Consider the following 17650-nt stretch of genomic DNA (forward strand, 5'->3'; position numbering starts at 1 on the left):
ATATGGTATGGCGCACTAGCGCACTGCACCACTGTGCCCCCCGCTTATGTGCTTTCTGTAAAGTCAAAGGTTGTGTGGTCAAATGATGCAGTACACATTGAGGCGATCTATGGCACACGAAGCAGAGAAGTGAACCACCATGTCTACCTGTTTATCATAATATTCAGCCTTTTGATCACGGCATGCCCAAATTTCCTCTAATTTCAGTTTTTTTTTTCCTGTCTGTCTGTCTGTCTGTCTGTCTGTCTGTCTGTCTGTGTGTCTCTCTCTCTCTCTCTCTCTCTCTCTCTCTCTCTCTCTCTCTCCCTGCAGTCGCGTGGAGCTGAAGAGGTTGTGTGAGATTTTCACACGAATGTTCGCCGACCCTCACAGCAAGGTACCGCCGGCACGCCCCGAGAAAGAAAAACAAACGGCAAAACACTCACTCACTCTCTCACTCATAAACCCTTCTGAATCACTCACCTGCTCGCCAGTCTGCTCTCACGCACCTTCTGTGTAGTGGTGGATTCTGCCGAAACCAAAGCCTGTGCACTCACGTCAAATTTCACACTCGTATGCACACATGCACATGCACATGCACATACACACACACATACGTAGACCAATATTGCACTCACCGGTACAGAAACGGACATTCTCTCTCTCTCTCTCTCTCTCTCTCTCTCTCTCTCTCTCTCTCTCTCTCTCTCTCTCTCTCTCTCTCTCTCTCTCTCCATCCCTTTTTGTTTCTTTCTTTCTCTCTCTATCTCTCTCTTTTTTCTTTCTTTTTTTCTTTATCGCTCTCTCTGTCCCTCTCTGACACACACACTTCAATGTTTCACTCACACACACATACACTCACTCACACGTTCACCAGGCATGAACACACTAATCTTGGTGATGTGTTGTGAGCATGTCAATGTGGCACAACAACTTCTTTCCTCTGCTGCAGTCGCACACTTCTCTCACTATTATACACACACACACACGCACGCCCACATACACATGCGCGCGCGGACACCCAAACACACTCACTTCTCCCTTCTGCTCCCTATCAGTTTGCACTGGGCTGACTTTTCCAAGCTTGACACTCTAGCATGTTTTAACTGGTTGTTTCTCAATCCAAATATAATCTACCTTCACAAAGTAAATGATTGAAGTGAATCAATACATTTAGGAGAAGCGTAAATCTCTTAAAATTTTCTTTTCCTTTCTGTCTGATTTTAAGATTAGGCACACTCCAATGAGACTTCGGAATGTAAGTTTATGCATTAAGAAAAAGGGAAGACTTGGCTTTTGACTTAAGGCTTGGCTGAAATTGGTTTGCGAGATGAATATTGATATGGTTTTATGGACGGAGATTGTGGCTGTTAAGAATATGTGTGGTTTACCTGCTAACTAATACTGCGGTATGTGCTTTTTGTTTGCTTGTATTGCTTGTCATTAGCCCTTGGTGATGTATCTGAATCGTTAACAGGATGAACGTTGTGGGTATTCTATGGAATGTAGCAATGTTAATATGAAATGCAAATACTCACCCCTGCTATGTTATGATTACTTTAAGTGTATGCGCTTTGCTTAATTTACTTGTATGGTTTTCGTGAAGGTAGTCTTGCGGAGTTGTTCTAGCCTGATATTGAAGTCTATAAATAAATTGGTGACTCTTTGGTATGTCTTTTAGGAAAAAAAAGAAGAGATGTTGGAAAAATGTAGAAAGGTTCAGCTGCCGTGCTGACATCAGTTCTTTATTGATGCTAGGTGACCTTGCACCCCTGTTGTTGGAGGTCTGCCTGGATACAGCTAGCTGCAAACGGAGCTAAATTTAGTGTTTGTGTCTGCCTTGGCTTTTCTACTGTATGTGCTTTGGCTACCTGACAGCGAGTAACAGTGGGGCCTGTGGTTTGATGAGCTTTGGTTGTTCAGAGCTGAGAAATTGTGCTGTGAAGTAATCCAGAAATTAAAGCCACATGTAGGACTTTGACAAACATATTTGCTCTTTGGCGTGTTGAGGTTTTGTGGAATGGCCACATCATCAGTCTATGTAGAATTGTGAAGGAAGCAGCACGTACAGTCATTCATCTACTCTGTGTGGTGGTGGTGGCCATGTTGAATGTTCTTTCCGGGTCTTCCCTCCGAGATCCACCGTAATTGGTTAATGATGAGCGTCATCTCCGTGATTGACAGCCATTGGCCCCCGTCCCCCTTTTTCTGATTTGCAGCGCGAGTCCAGAGGCTTCGGCTCGGCAGAATCCGTAATCAGTTCTGCCTCCTTCAAGGTATAACAAACACGCAGTCATCCAAAGCTGTGACAATCATGCACACACACACACACTCATTCAAAGCTGTGACAATCATGCACACCGTCTCACACTCACACTCATACACTCATTCAGAGCTGTGACAATCATGCACACAGTCTTACACGCACACACTCACACTCAAATAAACACATGCATTTCAGCCATGACCCAAAACACACACATACCCACTTTTATTTTAGTCTCATACTCTCTCACCTTTTCACAAAACTTGTCATGCAATCATATCTTTTGTTGTCATTATTATTTGATCACAAATCATGTTAATCCATATATTAGGTTATTCATTTCATTTATTTTCATTTGTGTCTGAGTATTCCATCACTTGCACCATGGAAACCCATTGTACTTCCACTTGACACCCATCCAGTCACTCGTGCATACACGCAAAACTGGTTTGAATCAATTGAATTGTTATGGCAGATTTATTCTAAACCGTACCTTTTTTTATCTCCCACCTGCCTGTCGTTGTCTCTTTTTCTCTTTCTTTTTTGCTCTTGCTGTCTCTCTCATTCCTTTCTTTTTCTATTCATGCATCTCCCTCCCCCTACATGGTGGATCCCCTCAGAGAGTAAGTTCATTCATGATTGCATAGAACAGTGATGGGCAACCTGGATTCATTCATTCAAATCCAGTGCCACATATTCCAAATGACCTGGTTTCATCTGTCCAGTTCAAGCAAGTGCTCTTTGAACCGGGGCATTGCCTGTTTTAAGTGGACCAATTAAAACCAGGTCATTTGGAATATGTGGCACTGGATTGTAGTGAATGTACCTGGTTGCCCATCACTGGCATACAAGTTCTACACTACAGCGTATGTAGGGCTGTAATGATACTGTATCGAACCAAGAAATAGTGATGCGCAGAGTCACAACACCCTTTCAAAGTTCTGTTACCCTTCAGTCTAGAAAACAAAAAAAAACATAAGGCAAATTAATTAATTAAAAAAAATATATATATAAAAATATTAGGTGTATCGAACCGAATCATGAGTTCAATGTATCATTACAGCCCTAAGTGTAGCTTCGGGTACAAATAAAGTTACCATAGTGTATGTGTTGTCTGTCTTGTGCATTTTTACTATGTAGTCTGATCCCTTAAGGTCACACCAAAAACAATGGTTGCGCGTACTTTATAACTATAGTCAGAGTTAACCACTGTACAACTATGCGAAAACACGCACCCGCCGAAATGTACTGGGTGCTTTAAATGAAGTAAACTGGAGAAAACACTTCGCAACACCAATCTGAGTTAATCTTAATAACTTTATTTGTATTGCACAATTCATACAAGCCATGCAGCTCAATGTGCTTAACAGTTGGACTAACAGCAACAATAAAAAATAAATAAAATGAATTGTACCGGTTGATTAAGAGGAAGACAAATATTTGGCAAAGGCTAAGGTCAAAGTAGCATTGAATGGAAAGTAAATGATAGCAATAATAATAACATAATAAAACGGCATAAACATTCAATTCAATGCTCTGCTTGGACCTCAGGTCTTCAGCATGTTCTTGGAGACGTTGGTGGACTTCATTGGGGTGCACAAGGACGACCTTCAGGACTGGCTCTTCGTGCTGCTCACCCAGCTCCTGAAGAAGATGGGCGCAGACCTCCTGGGCTCCGTCCAAGCCAAAGTGCAGAAGGCCTTAGACGTCACCAGGTAGGGTTTTTTGGAAAACGGCAGTTGCCAATGTGGAGAAGGGGTCAATTTTTTTGGCTTAGATGTCAGGTCATACAACCACAGGTAATGCCCATTAATTGATTAGTAATTGATAATTAATGCACCGCAAAGAATATGGTTCTTAGATAATCCACTAAAACGTCATTGACTCGGTTGCCAATGTGAAGAATGCAGTTCTCAAAATGACACCTAACCGGGTGAATACACCGGCCGCGACGAGATTCAAGCGACAGAGAATCGCTTCTGTGCAGCAAGATTGAAGTGACTAAAAGCAGAATGCAAGCATTTCAACATTCCCATTGGCTGTGGCTACTGACCTCTATACAGTCATTGGGTTGTGGCGGCTGTGGCCGAACCGCGTCATAGCTAATTTGCATAATATTCCCAAGAGTTCAACTACAAACTGCCGCTCTTGTCGCGCGAATCTAGTACAATACAACACAAAGTCAATTATTTCCGTCGCTCGCCTCGCTCATGCTGCGGCCGGTGTATTGGTGCGGTTAGACGTCACTACAGTACAAATACAATGTGACTCCGTGGGTCCCGCGTGTCCTGCGGGATTCCCGCGGGATGGGAGTCAAAATTTTAAAGATGAACGGGAGCGGGCAGGAGCGGGAATAAAGATGAATGGGAGCGGGCAGGAGCGGGAATAAAAATGAATGAGAGCGGGAATGCTTGCTTATTTTTTCATTAAAAAAGCCAATGAAATGGGAGTGGGATTGATTTTGAGTGGGAGTGGGCAGGATTGGGAGACATTCTTTTCAGGACGGGACGGGATGGGATTTGTTTCTTTTACTCCACTCCGGGACGGGACGGGACGGGATGGGATTTTTTTTCTGGGACCGGGATGGGACGGGAGTGAAAATCCACTCCCGTGTCATGCTCTAGAGTGAACGTCTTGATCGAGTACTTACTAACACTTCACACAATGCTGGCCTGTCCTACGTGTAGAAATTCAACAGTGGCATCTTTCAGGCTTAAAATAAAATGTTAGATATGCGATCACTGATTACATATTTTGCCGTACATTTTGTAACCGTAGGTAGCATTTATGCTTTAGTGCAGGGGTGTCAAACTCAAATTGACCGAGGGCCAAAATCAAAATATGGAACGAAGTCGAGGGCCGAACTCAAGATTTATTTGTAATAAATGGACTAAAATCCTGCAGGCACGCACTTACTCATAGTTCAATTTCACACACACACGGGCACATATTGTATTGCATAGGAGTGTGAGCTGTGTCATTGGCCTGGGCCCGCTCATACTTCTGAGAAACACCAAATTTCATGTTCAAGTCTTGGTAAACTGTACATTAATGATGTATGAGGGCCAACTGTAATACACATTTGAAATGATCTTGTGGGCCAAATAAAATGGCTCCGCGGGCCAAATTTGGCCCCCGGGCCTGAGTTTGACATCCCTGCTTTAGTGCGTCATGGGGTATACAGGTTAAAGTTAAGTAAAGCTTCTGTTAGCTCCTTAATCACTTGTTTCTGTTTTGTCGTCTTCTTTCTCATTCCTTTGTAGAGAGTCGTTCGCAAATGACCTACAGTTTACTATCCTGATGCGGTTCACGGTAGACCAAACCCAGACTCCGAACCTGAAGGTAGGTGTCTCCCTGTGCGTCAGTGGGTACAAGTTGAACTGCCAGACTCAGAGAACAACGGATACAAAAGCAGAAAAAAAACTAAAACTTGTTTCACTCAAGTGTAAGTGGGAAATGTGCTTTATGTCCAGAAATGGTGAAATGTGTCTGGCAGATTAACTTGTCAAATAATTTGGTGTGAGGACAGACATCCAGATGAAATTCATGACAGGAGTTTTACTTCATTGAGCTTGCTTGGCCACCTCTGCCAATTTGGGTACAGTGGTTTACTGAAGTCTGCTGTAACTTGTCAGATATCCGTTAGTAGAGGATGCCAAGGTCAGTGTGGTGGCCCGATCTACAGATGCGTTCTAGAAGGTATTGATGTCTTCAAAGCCTTGAAAATTGTGATAGTCTTGAAAGTCTTGCCATCAAGAGTTAGCAAAGATGGCACATGGCTAGAGCAAGGTATGTCAAGGTAGGTTGTGTCAATGAAGGCAAAAGTGGTAAAACGGTAAGTGCAGCACTAACTTACAGGTGGGTGTCTTAAATGCATGTCTGACAGTGCTGTGACTTTTGGCCCTGTGGTTGGACCTTAATAAAATTTACATTTAGAAGAAGCTTTTCTCCAAAGTAACTTAAAAACGAAAACATACAATACAGATACACACTTATCCATACACATTCCCAACATATAATACTATTGGAGTTAGGTTGGACCTTGCACAAGGGTGGGCTGCTAATCCACCATCTTTGGCCATAGTGCAAACCTTTGCGTCCTGTACACAAAAGGTCTGTGTGCCCTCTTTGTTTTAATTATTGTTTTCATGCCCTTGGCTTGGCTTGAAAGTGCCCTTACTGCCTTTCAGGAGTCTGTGTCACTTTTGGCCCTACTTCAGCAACACAGCACAGCAACAACAAGGCTACAGAGTAGGCTTTTAGAGGATCATGACATCTGGGAAATAGCCAGGCTGTCAAAACCTAGTGCCTCAGCTCAATTTCATTTCACTCTTTCAAGGCCAATTAGGCAGCGATTCTCGGCTCAGGCTATAACGTCATCTATCCAGATATGTTTGAGGTTTGGCAATTTCCTTCCAAACAGCAGGGATTGGTTATGTCAAAAAAGTACAAGGTGAACAGGGATCGAAGGAATCCTCATGCTGCAAGCTCAGACAGTTTCCACAAAGTGAAATGAATCTTTCTGATGAATCACGCTTGCAGAGGGATGGCTTGATGAGTATTAAGTGTTCTCAGCACTCAGCTTGTCTTTGCTGAAGCGATCATAAAACCGTCTGCTCCACAGATTTTACAAGCCAGGCTTTTGAGATGTCAAAGCTATGTGAGCTACAAAGGAAAGCACGAACAGAATAAGCCTGCATGAGTTGAAGAATAGCCCGAACGTCTTTTGAAAATGAGCTTTTGGGATTTATGTCTTCTGCCTTTTTTCATCCAAATAATATTTTGATGTTATTTTTAGACTTTGGTTGAAAGAGACATCATCCCGCACCAGCCCAGCTGAGGGATTTTGGGGTCAGGTAGGGACTGTCTGGTAGAGTTAGCACATTCTTGAAATGGTGACTCATCCGCTGCAGTCTCCCGAGAATGACTGAGCAAGACGGTGTACCAGCTGGCAGCGGCAGATCTCAAAAGAAAGAAAGTGAGACGTAGCCTTAAAAGGAAGAGTAGACCGCAGTGAAGAGCTGCTGCTGGAAGGCAACCAGTTATGAGCCAGTGGTGGACTAGTATTGTTTTGAAATAACAAACATCTGTGTGATATTTAGGTTTTAAGAACAACTGCTGCCTACTTCAAGCGGAGAACACATCCACCTCTTCATTAGAGATCTTGTCAGAATTGATGCCGTTTTTTCTTCCACGCCCCATTACCTCACCAAACATGCAAATTTAATTACAGTCCGTTTAAATTATTAGGCAAATGAAGCGACTGAATAGTGAATGTTGCCATGACAACTCACTAGTATGGAGGAAGCATGCTAGCCCTTTGTCACAGCTAATTGTTTCCAACCCCTGATGTCTATTTGATTGTTGCATCTTTACTTTGAACTCAGTTCAATAGCAAAGCAACCAATTCTGTGTGTTGCATGGAAGGTCTGGCTGTCATTTTAAGACACTTTCAGATGCGTAGTGTTTGAATGTTAGTCAGATGGCATTATGAATATGTAAATGCTAATCTGAAAGAACATTCATGGGGTTTTGCCTGTATACCTCAGCCCTTTATGAGGGGGGAGAGCGAGAAGCACTGGTGTTTTTTCTTCTTCCACAGGTGCAGGAAAACACTCGAGGAGCCCATTGTAGAAGAGGGCATAGTCACAAAATGCAGGACAAAGATTTTTTTGTAAATTAAATCTCTGCTTGTTTCAATGCAAGTAGTGATGGGAAAAAGCTGTGATTTTGTGACTATGTCCATATTTTTATTGGGCTCTTCATGTTTCAGAGGTGTATGTTCTGACTTGTCCACTCCCCCAGTGCATGCCCAACTCAGATATGCCTTCATCACCTCACCTTCAGCGCTAAAGGATTTTATGGAACCCTTTCGATGGCTATATGTGGCAACAAGCGTATAGGCCCAAATGGTGAAGAACCAAAATAATGATGCCTGAATGTTGTATTTTGCTCCCAAACTACTTTTCACACATTGTTACTGTAACAAGGAACCGCTATGACGCTTCTAATCGGGACTATATTTTGAGCACCCGGTCAGACACTGGCTGCGCCACGCCGATGAAGGCCTGTGTATTTCCCCTCTCACTTCCTTGTCACGCACACTGTTTCGTGAACGTCTCCTCACCGTCCTCTTCCCCCAATATCCTGTTTTTCCTCCACCCACCTTGCTATCCATTTGTTGCTTTCTCATCTGGCTGTCAAGGCCAAAGCATCCCTTTCCCCAGTCACCCATCCCCACCCCTACACCTGCATCTGCCTAGCCTTCAAGTACTCTAAGGGCGCGATCACACTGAAATTACACAGAGCAGAAACCGAATGAAGCACAGACAGTTTAGACTTAAATTCAGAATTCAACCAAAGCTGCTATTTATATTATTTTATTTATATTTTTTCTACATTTTTGTTCTATTCCAATTTTTGACATTTTGATTGCTTGCTTGTGCCATGCTTTTAGTTTAAAATAATTTTAATACCGGTAGTGTTTCTAGAATATGTCAGACTGATGGTTAGGAGCTTTGCGTTACTTTCAGAATGTTAAAGGTGTTGTATGTAGGTTTGTGGCCAAAATCTGGTACGGCAATCGAATTAAACAACACAAAATATGAAGAACTAAATTTTAATGTAAAGTTCATTATTTGCTAAAATTCATTGCATACAGCACCTAATACATACTTTAAATTTAGTTAACGCTTTGCTCCTTACATCGCTAGCATAATGCTAGCATGTTAACAGTCATTCTACAGGCAAATTACAGTCCACTGCATCTGCTGATGCTAACGCTAGTCAGTGTGATCCCTTCCTTACTGTTCTATTCTTTCCTCTCCCTCCCCTCCCATCCCTCCTTCCCTCCCTACTCTGCTCTGCTTTACTGCAATTCTCTCTTCTTTCTCTCTCTCTCTTTCCCTCTCTCCCTCCTTCCCTCCCCTTGACTGGTCTCATCTGTCTCTCACCATCATCTCCCCCTGACTGTTGTCCTCCCCTCTTCATTTTTCTCTCTCTCTCTCTCTCTCTCCTTCTCTTCCTCTCTCTCTCCTTTCTTTCTCTCTCTCGCACTCGTCTCGTCGTGGCCGCTAGCCTGTGTCTGTGAAGCCTGGGAGGCGGGGCTGTTGCAGCCATCATGTGGGCGGGGCTATTGAGACAGTGTGTCCGGTGCGGAGGCGGCGCTCAGCATGCACTCTGGCCGAGCGCTGCCGCCTGTGGAGCCAAAGCACACAGGTCAGTGCAGCCAGCACCATGGACCAGCAGAGGGAGGGAGGGAGGGAGAGAGGGAGAGAGAGAGGGAGAGAGGGGGGGTGGGCGAGAGAAGGGGATTAGAGAGGGAGAAGGACAGAGAGGGTGGGAGAGAAAGGGCACACAGGTCAGTGCAGCCAGCACCATGGACCAGCAGAGGGAGGGAGGGAGAGGGGGGGAGAGAGGGAGAGAGAGAGAGAGAGAGAAGGGGATGAAAGAGAGGGAGAAGGACTGAAAGGGAGGGATGGAGAGAAAGAGCACACAGGTCAGTGCTGCCCGTACCACGGGCCAGGAGAGGGAGTCGGGGAGGGAGAAATGTAGAGAGGGGGAGAGGGAGGGGGCCTAAGAGTGAGGGAGAGGTAGAGAGGGGAAGGAGAGAGAGAGGTAGAGAGGGGTGGGGGTGGGAGAGCGGAGAAGGGGAGGAATGAGGGAGGAAGAGAGCGCACACAGGTCAGTGCTGACCATCCCACGGACAAGGAGAGGGAGGGAGAGAGAGGTAAGGAGGGGGGGGGACTGGTCAGTGCAGGTGTCAACATGGACAGAGAGGCTGAAGCATACAGAGATGGGTGGCTGAGACAGCACACAGCTCAGTGCAGCCTCCACCACAGTCCGAGATGGAGAGGAACAGAGAGATTAATGAGGGAAAACGAAAGACACGACAGGCATGCAGAGATAAACAAGGGAGAGATTGGGAGAGAAATAAGGCTAGAAAGTGAGGTAAGGGAGATGGCAAGTAGAACATCGAAAGGGAAGATAAATATATGAAGGAAGAGGAGGAAAGGTGCTGTAAAATTGTCTTGTCGGCGGCTCTGTACACTAGTGTAAACCGCTAGCTTGCGTAATTTTGGTCATAGGTGCGCATCATCTGTAGGATGTTTGTGAGGGACTCGAATTACGCTATAATAGCATATGACTTGCCATACCGTGTTGAAAATTACATGTCATACATGATGATAAACCAGAGTTTACATTGGGTCCAAGCACTCAACTGCTCAGCTCCTCTTGGCTAAAGTAATTACAGTGTATTGTAGGAATACAATACAGTGACATATTGATCACCATGTGTAAAGACGCCCTCTTCCCTCCTGACGAAAGCCAAATTCAACGACTTGCGGTCAACAATTCAATAACACATCACAGCGGTTGCTTGAAGGAAAAAAAAACCTCCTTGATTGACAAATTATATTGTGTGTTGAACTCCTGTATTGATGCGATGATGATGCGATTTATGAATGGCTCATTGGCTTAGCGCCTGTATTAGATGTTCTGTATCAGTGCTGCTACCCGACATGTAGACCAGCCGGTGTTGATGTGGTGGTTGCTGTGTGTTTGCACAGGTGAAGGTGGCGATTCTGCGCTACATCGAGACGCTAACGATGCAGATGGAGCCCACCGACTTCACCAACTCCAGCGAGACGCGCCTGGCCGTCTCCCGCATCATCACCTGGACCACCGAGCCCAAGAGCTCCGACGTCCGCAAGGTTTGAGACGCACATTGGAGCACACATACATACATACACACACGCCAGACACCAAAGCGCTGTCATGTTGTGAAGGACTCGAACAAATGTATACAGAAGCATACGTGCTTACTTGTCAGCATGGGTCGGTCACAAATTCAGAAAGCACACATGCTTACACATGCACACACAGAGACAGACTGAAAGATGTCATCATTGTACATATTGTGTGTGTGCGTGTGCGTGTGCGTGTGCGCGCGTGCGTGCTTATTGGGGTTCAACTGTAATGTGTGTGTGTGTGTGTGTACGTATGTGCGTTGTTGTTGGGGTTCAACTGTAATGTGTGTGTGTGTGTGCGTATGTGCGTTGTTGTTGGGGTTCAACTGTAATGTGTGTGTGTGTGTGTGTGTGTGTGTGTGCGCGTATGTGCGCGTATGTGCGTTGTTATTGGGGTTCAACTGTAATGTGTGTGTGTACGTATGTGCGTTGTTGTTGGGGTTCAACTGTAATGTGTGTGTGTGTGTGTGTGTGCACGCGTATGTGCATTGTTATTGGGGTTCAACTGTAAAGTGTGTGTGTACGTATGTGCGGTGTTATTGGGGTTCAATTGTAATGTGTGTGTGTGTGTGTGTGTGTGTGTGTGTACGTATGTGCGTTGTTGTTGGGGTTCAACTGTAATGTGTGTGTGTGTGTTGTTTCCAGGCTGCGCAGGCGGTCCTGATCGCCCTGTTCCAGCTCAACACCCCCGAGTTCACCATGCTGCTGGGCGCGCTGCCCAAGACCTTCCAGGACGGAGCCACCAAGCTGCTGCAGAACCACCTGCGCAACACCGGAAACACGGCACAGGTACTGGCTCACTCGCATTGAAAGGCAAATATTCAAGTTGAAGGCTGCTGTGGACGAATGTATAGTAAAATAGTGTACTTTATATGCTTTGGGGTGCTTTTCTAACTTTATTTTAGACAACACAGTGGAAAGGGTTACAGGAAATGAGTGGGAGGGAAGAACTGGGGGAAGGATCGTGAAATGACTTAGCGCCCTGCACCACACTGATCGTGTTTTTTAATGGCTGTACTCTTTTCCCTTCAGGCCTCAACTGGAAGCCCCCTCCTGAGACACACGCCCAGATCACCAGCCAGCTGGACAAGCCCGCTCACCTCCCCCACCAACACCTCCCAGACCCTCTCACCCAGGTAAAGCCCCAACACCCCGCCCATACACCCTCACACAGGTGCAGTAAGCTCCCCCAACGCTACCAGCCAGTGTTGCCAGATTAGGCTGTTTCCTGCCAATTGGCTGCTTGGGGTGGCCGTCTGGGGGTAATAATGAGTAAAAAAAAAGGGCGAGTTTACTACAAGTTTATGGGCATAGAAATTTAGTGCAAATTGGGCTGGATTTAGTGCTTCCAGGTGGGTTTTGTGCATTTTTTTTTATACTAAAAACCATTAGTCTCATCTGGCAACCCTGCTAGACGGTGTCAAAATCAATGTTTGAATTTTTATATTGTTGTCTTTTGAATGTTTTCAAAAAAATCTAATGGAATTTTCTTTTTGGTCAAGTGCTTGGAAATGCTTGAAAGTGTCAAGGATGTGTTTTTTGCGTCTGCAATCAATAGGTTAATAAGAGAAATAAAATGTGTGTGCTCAACTCCATACTGTGCACTTGCTATCCACGCCTTCACATTCTGGATTGATAGTTGTTGTGCATCACATCAGATTTCCTCCCTGTAAAATTTAAAAAATTGGTCTTGAAGGTCCTTGAAAGTGCTGAATTTGGCCCTTCGATATGGCTATGGAAGAGGTGTAGGATCCCTGACCAACACCTTCCAAGCCTCCTCACCCAGGTACAGTAACCCCCACGCCCACCCCCAATAGCTCCAGCCCTCATCTCCCCAACCAACAGCTCCCAGACCGCCTGGTAACCCGGTGTCCCTTCTCAGACCCTCTCACCCTGGTATGGATGGACGGGTGAAACCACAAAACAGGCTGGTCAACTCATCCATAAATTTGCTGAAAACTTTTGTCTCATGGAACCCGTTTTGTCCCAGATTTATCCCGTTAAGTGTGTTCTGGTGTGTGTGCGTGTGTGTGTGTCTGTGTCTGTGTCTGTGCGTGTGTCTGTGTCTGCGTGTGCGTCTGCCTGCAGTGCTTTTGATTATGACACGGAGAACATGAACTCGGAAGAGATCTACAGCTCTCTGCGTGGCATGAGTGAGGCCATCCAGAACTTCAGCGTGAGGAGCCAGGAGGACATGACGGACTCGCCCCGCAAGAGAGACGGAGAGGAGGAGGTGAGGGTGACAGCAGTCTCTGTAATGTCTACATGCATGTATATGCTGTATAGCGTATTATGATGATGTACTTTTGATGTCACTCGGCCCGCAAGAGAGCAGTCTCAGTCTCTCTATAATGTCTATATGCGTGTATGATACTGTAGATATAATACAATGTATTGTGTTGATGTACTGTTGGTGTCATTCGGCCCGCAAGAGAGAACCCCTGAGGTGAGACTACAGCAGCCTCTGCAGAAGGCTCTGATTACCATCTATAATGTCTATGTCAGTGATCCTCAAATTGTGGGTCTTGAAATCATTTTGTAAAAATCAGCAATACTCTTAATGTGATGCTGTAGACTGTTTATTTGTGTTGTACAGTTAATTGGGTCAGAGGTGGGCCCTGATCGTTTCAAATTTTTTAGTGGACCAAATGTGGCCCTATTCTGACGGTAGTATGGTAGCACAACGCTCTTCCACACATGTAAATAGAATTATCCATAAATTGTTGTAAACCCAATATCGTCAGCATTCCATTTGAAACCAGATGTAGTAACTGCAGTCATTGTCTTTTTTTCACAACATTATTCCCCGCTTAAGCCCACAGCATACCAAATTGCAGTGCTACTCCACAATGACACCCCCCCCCTCCCCCCCCTCCATGTAATGATCTTTTTTTACATGATGGGAGAAGGTGCCTTTGATGCTCTGATTTACTCTATGGCGCAGAGTACATGCCTGCTAATGGTAATGGCTATCAACTCTGCTGCAGTGCGGTTCTCTCATTAACGCAAATGGATTCCTAATGGATTCTTAATTTGGTTTCGTGACATCTCCCATGGTGTTAAAAGGGAATTTGTAATAGTAAAAGTAAAAGTTTAGCAGAGTGTATCCAAACGAAACCTATAGGGAGAGTGTAGCCTGTACACGATGGCAAAGGATTCTTTTCTACCCCACTAGAGGGAGACAGAGACAGAGAGAGAGAGTGAGTTGACCTGAAATTAGGTCTCTGCAGTAGACTACTGTACAGTAGGCCCTAGAGTAACTACATTGAGCATGGAGGAAATTATAGTGTCCATCAGTATACACAAATTAAGATATTGCACAACAGATTGCATAAATTCATAGAATAGACTACATTAACATTTTTTGCGGTTGTTTTGAGAGAGAGAGACAGAGAGAGAGAGAGAGAGAGAGAGAGAGAGAGAGAGAGAAAGAGAGAGAGAGAGAGAGAGAGAGAGAGAGAGAGAGAGAGAGAGATCTTATTCGATTTTTTTTTTTTGATGGCGCAGTAGAGTGGAGAGGAAATGATAGGGGTGGGAAAGGGCCTGTGCTGTATTTGAACATGGGTGTCCGCGGGCAATATTTTCCATTAGCACAGTGCACCACAGATCCCCCCCACAGTCTCTCCCCCACCTGGTGGTGCTCTGTATAGGTGAGGACTACGGTGTTGGTATAACGTGTGTGTGTGTGTGCGCGCGTGTAGGTGGAGACTGGTCGGACGGCGCTGGACAACAAGACGTCTCTACTGAACACGATGCCCATGCTTCAGTCCAGCCCCCGGCCCTCCAGGGACCCTGGCAAGAAGGACTCCTCATTTGACTCGGAAGGACAGCCTGTCTCCGATGGTGATTTATTTTTCATAGTTTGAATTACATGGGAGCCAGCTGAGCTCTATGTCCATGAAAGCAGAGAACTCAACTATCTGTGGGGGTCTCTATTATGGTCATTCACCATAATATAGGGCTATATCTCCATACTAGTCAGCTCATGGTGATGGTGATTTTTTTTTCCATATTAGGTTGCCATTACCGTAGCTTTTTGTGAAACAGCAGCTATTCTTCCAGAGGGCTGTTCCAATTATCATCCAATACATGGTTAAATGATAAGCCAGTTAAACAACAGAAAGTGGTCAACCTGTGTCAAGAGAGCCTGCTGCCATCATAAAGTTAAGAAAATGAGAAGCTCCTCTATTATCGTAGATAATGGACCACTACCTCTTGATGACTACTGAACCATGCTCTTGGAATTCACAAAAACAAATATCTGACATCTTTCTTTCCCAACATCGGTGGTGGGGTCAGCAGGAAAAAATCCAGCCATCCAATGCATTAATGACATTATCGTCTTAACTCATTCAGTAAATTAACAACATGGCAGCACAGTCACTAAAGTTGTCCCATGGCTTCATACATGGGATTTTTCCTCAGAAATTTGTTTGTGTTACCTATCCACCTAATTACTCTGCCCATTTCAGCATTTGTCGTGCTCTCACAACATTTCTGGTCTGCTAGTTCCACTTAAACTTCCCATAGCCCTTCTGAATGATTTAGCACTAGCAACCACTTGCAGAATAGTAATGGTGACGCCCTTGTAACCGTGGATTTTTATGAAATGTAAAGCTTCTCCTCTTTCCCCCATCTTTCCCTCCCATCTCCTCATGCGATTGGCAGACAGCGGAGTGGACCAATCGGAGGTGGTTGCGGAGCTGCTGAAGGAGTTGTCCAATCACAGCGAGCGCGTGGAGGAGCGCAAGGCTGCGCTGTGCGAGCTGATGAAGCTGATCCGGGACACGCGCACGCAGACGGTCTGGGACGAGCACTTCAAGACCATCCTGCTGCTGCTGCTAGAAACACTAGGCGATGGAGAGGTATGTGACTATGGCCTTGTTTACGTGAGACATTTAATTCAGAATAAAACTGAATTCCTCTTTGAAAATCTCATGTAAACACTTCACAATTCAGTATTAAATGAAAGCCCAATGTAAAATCTGCAAACTGTCTCTAGATGTTCAGTATAAACACCTAATTGACTGTTCTTTTCAACGGCCGATGAATTCAACAAATTCAAGTTTTTTTGTCATTCTTCAGCATGTTATTAGGGCGCTGGCTCTGCGTGTGCTGAAGGAAATCCTGAGCAGACAACCGTGGCGCTTCAAGAACTATGCAGAGCTTACCATCATGAAGACCCTGGAAGCACATAAAGACCCTCATAAAGAGGTATGAGCACACACACACACACACACACACACACACACACACACACACACACACACACACACACACACACACACACACACACACACACACACACACACACACACACACACACACACACACACACACACACACACACGATCATCTGCACACACACAATCAGCTGCACACATACAATCAGCTGCACACAGATAAACAAACACACACATCTGCACAAAGACACACTCACATACACAACTCTGCACACATACGATCATCTGCACAGTCACACACAGGGTTGAAAGAGCTATGGCACTTAAATTCCGAACTGAACTGGTCCAGGAATGGACTCTGGTACCGTTCCAGTCGACCTGAAAACAGTATTGGAGGACCTTATTGAAATTAGTGAATGCTGATGACTTGTCACAACATATTCTCAGACCTTTATTTTTTCATTCTTTCTTGCCTTATATTTCTGCATACAAGCACGTACATTAATTTTGATTGCCAGAATTGTTTTTTGCTGAACTCCCAATGAAGCAGAGCCTGAAAAAGACAGTCTGACAAATCATCAGCATTTATTAATCTTGACAACACACTGACTATCTCAGACTGTTGTCTCTGTCTCCGACCAGAATGCGTCATCACCAGTGATTCATGCCAGCACAGACGCTCTTGTGACCCTTCTGTTAAATTAGTCATTCGGCATGACATAGCGGTCGCTAGGCGTGGTAGCTTCAGTAAGTGGCACTTGGCTGGACTGGAGAGAAGTAATCGACCCAAGGAGTGTAATAAATATTGCATCATCATTCTTCTCAGATAGTCTTTAACGAGGTTGTTAATTTTGACACATGCATCAGAGGTGGCAAGGAGGACATCAGTGGTCACATCAAAAGAGTTTGTCTGCTAACAGCTAATGGACTAATGTGAATCACGGTGTTGTCCTGGACGTGTCTACATAATGGTGTCATGTAACGTCCATAAGAATGACTTGGCGCATGTCAGGAAATTAAATGACACTAAAAACCTAAAAAGAAAACCCCCAAGTTTGATCCAGCCCGCCCAGAATCAGGTACATCAGGTACAGTAACTGTAGACCAGTTACTCAATCAAGTTACCGGTGTTGGAAGGAAATTATGGCAGGCTTTGTTTTTCATTTCTACTTTTACTATTGCCACCTCTGCACATGGTGTGATTCATCTTTGTCACCCTGGGCCTATTGAAAATCGTTGTGTCTGCCTGTGTGTGTGTGTGTGTGTACGTGTGCGCGCGTGTGTGTGTGTGTGTGCCGTAGGTGGTGCGTGCGGCGGAGGAGACGGCCAGCATGCTGGCCAGTGCCATCAATGCAGACCAGTGCATCAAGGTGCTGTGCCCCATCATCCAGTCGGCCGACTACCCCATCAACCTGGCCGCCATCAAGATGCTCACCAAGCTGATGGACCAGATGCCCAGAGAGTGCCTGGTG

At 45.1% G+C, this 17650-nt stretch overlaps 1 protein-coding gene across 1 annotated transcript in view; it reads left to right on the plus strand.

Moving 5' to 3' along the window:
• Positions 1-17650, plus strand: part of clasp2 (cytoplasmic linker associated protein 2) — an 85496-nt gene that overhangs the window by 64677 nt on the left and 3169 nt on the right. The window contains exons 28-40 of the mRNA XM_063185323.1: positions 313-376; positions 2199-2255; positions 2866-2868; positions 3797-3960; positions 5509-5587; positions 10816-10959; positions 11641-11784; positions 12028-12131; positions 13084-13228; positions 14697-14838; positions 15664-15860; positions 16081-16209; positions 17480-17650. The exon at positions 17480-17650 is cut by the window's right edge and continues 36 nt beyond it. Coding sequence (XP_063041393.1) covers positions 313-376; positions 2199-2255; positions 2866-2868; positions 3797-3960; positions 5509-5587; positions 10816-10959; positions 11641-11784; positions 12028-12131; positions 13084-13228; positions 14697-14838; positions 15664-15860; positions 16081-16209; positions 17480-17650 — 1543 coding nt within the window. The remainder of the gene's footprint in view (positions 1-312; positions 377-2198; positions 2256-2865; positions 2869-3796; positions 3961-5508; positions 5588-10815; positions 10960-11640; positions 11785-12027; positions 12132-13083; positions 13229-14696; positions 14839-15663; positions 15861-16080; positions 16210-17479) is intronic.

The sequence above is a fragment of the Engraulis encrasicolus genome, chromosome 20 (assembly GCF_034702125.1).
Source record: "Engraulis encrasicolus isolate BLACKSEA-1 chromosome 20, IST_EnEncr_1.0, whole genome shotgun sequence".
Taxonomy (NCBI): Eukaryota; Metazoa; Chordata; class Actinopteri; order Clupeiformes; family Engraulidae; genus Engraulis; species Engraulis encrasicolus.